The sequence below is a fragment of the Paroedura picta genome, chromosome 4 (genome assembly GCF_049243985.1).
Source record: "Paroedura picta isolate Pp20150507F chromosome 4, Ppicta_v3.0, whole genome shotgun sequence".
NCBI lineage: Eukaryota > Metazoa > Chordata > Lepidosauria > Squamata > Gekkonidae > Paroedura > Paroedura picta.
This window is the reverse complement of record NC_135372.1, coordinates 82,897,648-82,905,229: the sequence shown is the minus strand read 5'-3', so window position 1 is coordinate 82,905,229 and position 7,582 is coordinate 82,897,648. Positions and strand designations below refer to the sequence as shown.

The window sequence follows — 7,582 nt, the reverse complement described above, 5'->3', positions numbered from 1 at the left end:
TATTACGTTTCAACCTCTTTGGGAACCTGAGACTTTGGGGGGGGGGAAACTTTTCCTTCTGATATTGATTTGGCCACTGTTAGAGGTTGGGCTAGAGTCAAAAGTATGTAATTTGCATTATTTAACACACAAATCAAGTCTTGCAGTAGCAGGTTAGAAATTACCCCCCCCCCAAAAAAAAGCAAGCAATTTGGTGACTGTGTCGCTTCCCACACGCCCACCCACACGCCAATTTTGGATTATTGCTGTTGCTGTTGTTATAATATTTGCAGTCTTCTAATAATCACGAAGGAATCCACATTCTCACCCACCCACCCCAATATATTAACTGGTTATAGGAGCAGAGCTGTCACTTTCAAGCCAATGTTTACACAGTTATATTTGAAGTGAGAAAGTAAACAGTCCAGCTGTGCTACAGAACAGTTGGGTGGGATTAGGTTTCCATACCAACCAATTTTAGAAGCTTTTACAGTCTTAATTCAACCATGCACTGAACTTGTTCTTTGTGAGTAATAGTTTTCCTGGGCCAAACACTCCCCAGGATAAAGGAGAAAATCCCTCCCCTATAAGCATTGCCCTTCTGGATTGTACAGTATGGAATTCCTATTTGTTGCCAGTCATCCAGAAAGGGAGCAAACCCACTTTACATTGGAAAGAATCTACATTTAGTATTTATTTGAAGATCCATTAAAAAAAAACTCCTGATACTCAAAATTAAGTAGGCCTGGCTGGTTCAGACTGCTTAATTTTCCTCTAACTAGGCATTTATTATTGATGTGAATGAATTAAATGTGTTTTAACACAGGATGCTGGTTAATTTCACTCCAAGACAATTGGGTGGATCTATTTGCAAAAAGCAAGGGATCTTGGGGGAAATCTTCCCTTCTGAAATTTAATGTTTTCTCTCTCACACACACACACGGGGGGGGGGGGGGGAGAACACATGTTCCAAGACCAAAGGTACCCCTGAACTTGAACTTCACACATACCATGAATTCACATAATACCATACATTATTTTTGAAGAAATGTTCAAAAATCCACTCCACAGGAACACACCCATAGTTAATTGAATCTAGTTGGTGTTTTCATTTTAACTGAAATCTGCCAAGGTGGATCACAAACTACATTAGAGATAGGCAACATTCAAAGAATTAGTATTATGCACAAGGACTACAATGTAGGGTAAGATATGCGCACTTAAACCCAGTTGATTTCAACTTTACACACAACTTAAATTATATGGAAAAGGAGTTTGGCTGATTGCATTGCACACAGTACCTCCTTTTAAGATCCCTGTTTCTGAATCAACGCTGGAAATACAACCTTGTAGCACTCAGTAAGTTATAAACCACCTTGCAAGAACAGCCAGTGCAATTGCTTACCAAACAGTTTTAAAAGTCTAGTAAAATATTATTTCATGGACCTGACTTCTGGTGGTTTGTGTACTGTATAGTATTGCTTACGGATTTTCCAAGGATGCCTGCTCCAAACATGACCTGGGTTGTAATTAATATTTCCAGAGGAGTATGGGAAATCCCACCCCATGACTAGTATAATTACTAGGAAGAAACTTCCTCTTAAATCGAACTCAGTTGAACAAATGTCAGTGCAAAAGGTTAACAAATAGTTGCTACATCTTTGCACACCATAGCAAAGAATTACCAAATAAAAACAATGAAAGCTATTAATAAGATTGCTTTTAATACAAAATAACATTTATTTCTAGGATTTCTATGAAATGGAACATAGGAGAAAAAGACAGCAACTGTATGAAACAGTAAGAAATTTGCTACATGGAAGCCAGAAAGTATATTGTTGTTTTCTTGCAGATCACTCATTAAAACGGTGTCAAGAGAAGATTCTGAACCAAATCCAAAGGACAAGTACAAATATATCTACTGTTCAAACTTATTTACAAATAGTGTCTTTTTTCCCAATGGGAGAATAAAAAGGTTAAAATCCTTTACAATATATTTAATTTCTATGCTTGGAATGTTTTAAACTGAAAACTGACTAACCTTTTAGTTTACCGTTAATAATAAATTCACCTACAAATTACATTAATAACTTAAATTTCCATTTTTATAACATTATGCTATACATTTCCTTGTATACATATATATGTATGAATGTGTATATATACATATATATATTTATATAAATCTCACAATGCACCAAGAGAAATATCCATGCTTTATGTGCATAAAGTTAAAAAAAAGATTGACAATTTTAATAATGAAAGTGCGCCTTTACCTTCTTTTTAAAATATTTTAATCACCCGGAGGTTTATCAAAAAATCTCACGTTTGTCTACTGTTTGTTCCAACCCATGAGCGGAAATTAAATCTTAGCAAGATAAGAAAGAGCTTGGACGCAAGGGCTGCGGGGCAGGGACAGGCTGCGCAGTACAGTGTCAGAAGCGGCACTCAATTCCTGCGCGCTCTACACCGGCTCTGACTTGTTGAAAAATCCCTTCCCGCTTGCTAAACGTCCTTTAAACGGATGCACTCTTTAACAGGTGCGACGTGAAACGGGCCGCTAAACCCCTCTCCCGTCCTGAATGTAAGGTCTGGAAGTAACCCCACTGACTTACTTTCAGTGGAATTTGGGCGTAAATTATACGTAAACTAACTGCTGCGACCCCTGCGAGAACCCCCGCTTGCCTAGACTGCGGAGCCCAGCCAGCGGCCATAAGCCACGGAAGGGCCCCGTCTCCCCCCGCGGGCTCCGGACTTCCTCTGCGGGTGCAGGCGGCGAGGGGGCTTTGGGGGGGAGGGGAGGGGAGGGGAGGGGAGGGGAGGGGGGTCTTGCGCTGGGCCCCTCTCCGGGGCCGCCCTACTGCTTCTCGGGGGCGCTGTTGACCAGGGGCCCGTAGATCCCGTTGGGGTAGGCCTGCTCCTTGTGCGCGCTGGCGGCGGCTGCAGCGGCGGCGGCGGCGGCGGCGGCTGCGGCGGCGGACCTGTCGCGCATGAGGTCGCTGAAGGCGTACTCCATGGGCGGCCGGAAGCCCAGCGTGGGCATGAGGCCGGCGGTGGAGTAGGGCGTCATGAAGGCCAAGCCCCGGCTGTGCGCCGCCGCCGCCGCCGAGTAGGCCAGGCGCAGCGGGCTGAGGCCGAGGTGCGTGCCCAGCGGGTAGGCGCTCGCCTCGGCCGCCGCCGCCGCCCCGAAGTGGGTGGCGTTGGGCTGCAGGGGCGAGAAGGCCGAGCGGCTGCCCAGCGCGCCGATGGCGGGCGTCATGGCGCCGGCCAGCAGGGGGCGATGGTGCGCGGCGGCGCCGGCGGGCGAGGACTGCAGGCTGCCCAGCGGCCCGGGCGCGTCGCCCGCGGCCCGCGGCCACGTCTCGTCGCCCGCCTTGTCCGCCGAGGCCAGTCCCGCGGCGGCGGCGGCCAGAGCCTGGCCGGGGCTGCCTCCTCCTGCTCCTGCTGCTCCTGCTGCTCGGTGGAGATGCTGGTGGTGGTTGTTGAGGATCTGCTCGATGGCCTGCACCACGTCCCCGCCGCAGCCGGCCAGCACCAGCTCCAGCACGCTGCGCTTGTGCGCCGGGAAGACGCGCGTCAGGATGTCCAGGGGCGTCCGCTGCTGCCGGCCGCCCCCTGCCGCCGCCACGGCTGCTGCGGCGGCCAGGCCGGGCGACGGGGCGCCAGTCTCTTCCCGCTCCGCCTCGGAGCAGCCCGAATCCGAGCCCAGGGGGCTGATGGAGCCCGGGCTCTCCTCCTCGCCGCCGCCGCCGCCGCCGTCCTTGGTGCCTTTCGAGATGGGCGAGCTGAGGGAGGACTCGCCATCGCCGTTCTCCGAGCCCGAGGCGCAGCCGTGGCGAGGGGGCTCCGGCGACGAGGTGCCTGGCCCGCCGTCCGCCCCGTCCGGCGACAAGGGCTTTGCCTGCTGCGGGGTCACGGCCCGGCTGGGGAGCAGCGTCTTGGGGAACAGGTCGAACTTCTGCAGCTTAGAGTCTGCCAGGGAGAGAAAGAGAGAGCTGGCTGAGCCCCAAGAGCGCCTGGCTCGCTGGCCGCAGCCCCCCAACCCCGCCGGGAGCAGAGACGGGAAAGGTCTCCGCCGGGACGGCACTGCGCTTGCGGCCCGGCGGATTCTCAGAGCGCCCACGGGAGCGCAAGAGCCGCACTGCGACGCACAAAGCCAGTCTGGACCCAAGCGCCTGCACACTCGGGGTCCGGTCGTAAAACCACGATCTGGAGGCACCTTACAGCCTGCCGGATTGTACTCCTGTCTGTGCTCTGGTGATTCACGGATTAACGCGCCTACCCCATCTTTCTTAATGTCGCTGGGAGCAATTCTCATTAGGGCCAACTCCGAAGAAAGTGTTCTTAGACTAGAACTGGCAAAGCACCCAACCCGTCACCATAGTTAAGGAACTTGCTCCTTATGTGCAACCACCTTGCAGGCTTCATCTCCCCTTTCCCATTCAAGCTGGGCCACCATTAGCGCTTCAGGGGCCAGTCTGGCAACCTTCATCCGACTTGCAGGAGCTCTTTCACCAACAGCCTTTCTACCTGGTCACTCGAGGCAAGGCCCTGTCGGTGGAGGGCGGCATTTTCTCGCATCTAGGTTTCTGACTCAGGTCCTGGCTGAAACTGGCCCCCAGAAGTTAAGCCCGAATCTAGAAGAACTCGGTTTACGCCAGAGCTCACGTTGCTGCAGCCTTAGATCACTTACCTAGAAGGGGAGGGGATTTGAGTAGACAGACTCAGGACTGCAATGGGAAAGTTCTCCAAACAACTTCAATTTAGAAATTTAAACCCAAACTCACCACACAGTAAACATTCAAATCAGACATTAATTCATACATGAGGGAGGAAGGGAACAAGGAAGTGTTTTAGAGAATACATGCGGGAAGAAGGTAGTTTACTGAGGAAAAGTTTACAGGTTTACAGAGTATCTAAAAAGACTTATTGCTGGTACCTCAGTGTTGATAACATAGGCTTGGATTTCAGTGAAGAGCTGTAAAAGCAGCCCAGTAGCGGACCCCGACAGCCCTGGGGGAATGCAGCCCTTTCAGATCTGTGGGATTTTCAGTTAGTAAACTGGAGGTTCTTGAATGAGTAGAACAAACATTTTGTGGGAATTTGTGGGGGGGGGGGGGTAGCCAGCCCAAGGGAAAAGGGGAGTGTGCAAAGTGAGGAAGCAATTCTGGTGCTAGACAGGCCGTTTGTTTTCTTAATATACGGTGAATGCCGGATGGAGAGGGAATGGTAGAGACGGGCATACATAGAGATCTTTACTGGCTGGCTAGCTGGAAGGACAGATTCAAGTGGGTGACATTAAGCCCTGCCTGCCATCCTGTGCCTTCACCTGGAAGCAAACTCCTTGAATTCAGAGAATGCTGGACGCAGTTAAGTCCTGCAGGCATAAACGGGAAGTTAAAGGCGCACCACTCAACCTATTTCCCAGGAAGTCCCATGCAGCCTGAGAGGACGTTCTTGCGGCCTGTCCGCCCCCCTACCCCACCCCACCCCACCCCACCCCACCCGCGCCGGTGTGGGCGGGAATGGCCGGTGACAGTTGCCTCCGGGGTGGGGACGGGGGATGCGCTGCTGCCTCACCTGAGCCCCCCGCGCCTCCGTCCGCGGAGCACACCGAGCCGAAGACCTCATAGGCAGGCCGGGGCGGGATGATGCCGTTGGCGGCGGCCAGGGCCAGGCCCTCGGCAGTGCCGTACAGCAGCTGCAGCTCGCGGGCCTCGTTCTCCTCCTGCGCCTGCTGCCGGCGCAGCGCCACCTGGGCGGCCATGACGCGCTGGCGCTCGGCGATGAGCGTGCACTTGGCGCACAGGCAGTCTTTCCAGCGGCAGTAGCGCTTGTGGCCCTTGAGCGCCGACACCACGCCGTGGTTGCGGCAGCGAGCGCACTTGGGCGTGCGGGGGTACTTCTCGGCCGCTCGCAGCAGCAAGGGCGGCGCCCGCAGTAGACTCCCGGCCACGCTCATCGGCAGGCTCGCCGCCGCCGCCGCCGCCGCAGCCACCGAACTCGGGGGGCCCGGAGGAGGCGCCGAGGGCACGCTGGGCATCTCCGACCTCAGCTCCATCCCAGCGGGCAGGCCCGGGAAGAGCTGCTCCCCGGCTCCGGCCTAACGCCCCTGGGGCTTGGATAAGCCTCTGGAGATCTGCCAGCCGTCTCAGTCAAGTCCTTCGAATTCCGGCAGAGACGCGAAAGCCCCAAATCTCGAACTTTTCAGTCTTCCCTTTCCGCAGGAGCCTCCGCCCTCCTCTACCAAGAGAGCGAGGCTTCACTTTTCAAAACTCGAGTCCTTTTTCGTAATCCCCCGAGAACAAACCTCACTACCTCACTTAAAACCCTGTAAGCCCTGAGCCTTTGAAACAACACACGGCCCATCCCATCTCTTCTCATCGGCTTGACGAAGCGCAACCGGCCCTTGTGTCCCGTCAGTTCTCTCCTGACGGTTTCTCTTCTACCGGCTTAAGGCCCTAAGAACTGTGCTCCGGAGCCTGAATGCGCAAAAGCGCTGCAAGAACAATAGCCAGAGCCAACAATCGGCTGCGACTTGGTGCAAAGGAGGCAGCTGCGCCCAATCGCCTGCCAATGTTACAAAACACTGGCCCGCCTGAAGCCAACCCCAGCCCCTGGAGACATAACAAAATCCGCGCCCGGTCCAACGAGATCTCGGTGCCTCCCTCGCCGCCACACCTCAGCCCAAAGCAACGACCGGAGGGAGACACGACAAACCCCCGAGCCCCGCAGCCGGAAAAGGGCTCCTGAGTTGCAACAACTCCCCACTTCCCTGACAGGCGCCAGCCAGCGTCCCTCAGCCCCCCTCTGTCATCTCTTGCTCGCACTCTGTCCCTTCCTACAAATCAAAAATCCGCCGACCAGCAAAGGCTCCGCTCCGTAAGCACCGGAGCCCAGTCCGGTCCCCCCCTGCCCTCAGCCCCAACTTTGCATGTGTGACACTAAAGAGGGCGAGAGTTGCCAAGAGATAGAAATCTTCGCCGAACCGCCCGCGAGCTCTATTGTTGCTCCTTACGTTTCCATTAGACAACATTTGACAACAATGTGGCGCCTGCTATTGGCCAGGGGAGGCAAGCTGCTCTCTGATTGGCCGCTCGGTTATCTACAGTGTCCACCCGACGCTTCTTTTAAATAAACTGTTTTAAGGAAAGGGGGGGGGAGGGGGGTACAAGGGGGGGGGAGTTGCATGGGGGGGAACTCCGACAAATAGTTTCCATTTCTCTATGTTTGTGTGTGTGAGTGCGTGTGCGCGAAAAATGTCTCGGATATCTCGTTGCCTGGTAGTTAGTTATATCCACTTAAAACAGTAGTTGCTTTGCCAACTGATCGAGCGGTTTACACTTCAGATCTTCAAGGGGGCCACTTGCCAAAGATGGGGAAGGGGAGGAGAAAGAATATTATGGAAAGGTGACAATTCAATTGATTGTCCTCCCAGCGCTTTTATTTTAGAGTAGAGACTAACATTTTTTTTTCTCTTACTTGTTCTACATCTGCAGGTTCATTTTTCCATCCCAACGGTTGTTGCCAGAGATGGTATCCGAGAGGTACGACTTTTTTTTCATGGTTGAAAAATAAGGAACGGTAGAGTTAGGTACTTTAT

At 53.1% G+C, this 7,582-nt stretch overlaps 1 protein-coding gene across 1 annotated transcript; it reads right to left on the bottom strand.

Annotated features, from left to right (window-relative positions):
- Positions 1 to 1,684: 1,684 nt before the first annotated feature.
- On the bottom strand, positions 1,685 to 6,966 carry DMRTA2 (DMRT like family A2). Its single transcript, XM_077333797.1, has 2 exons — positions 5,560 to 6,966; positions 1,685 to 3,951 (listed from the first exon to the last, which is right to left on the bottom strand). The coding sequence occupies exons 1-2, from the start codon at positions 6,038 to 6,040 to the stop codon at positions 2,837 to 2,839; spliced, it is 1,596 nt and encodes a 531-aa protein (XP_077189912.1). The 5' UTR covers positions 6,041 to 6,966; the 3' UTR covers positions 1,685 to 2,836.
- Positions 6,967 to 7,582: the final 616 nt, after the last annotated feature.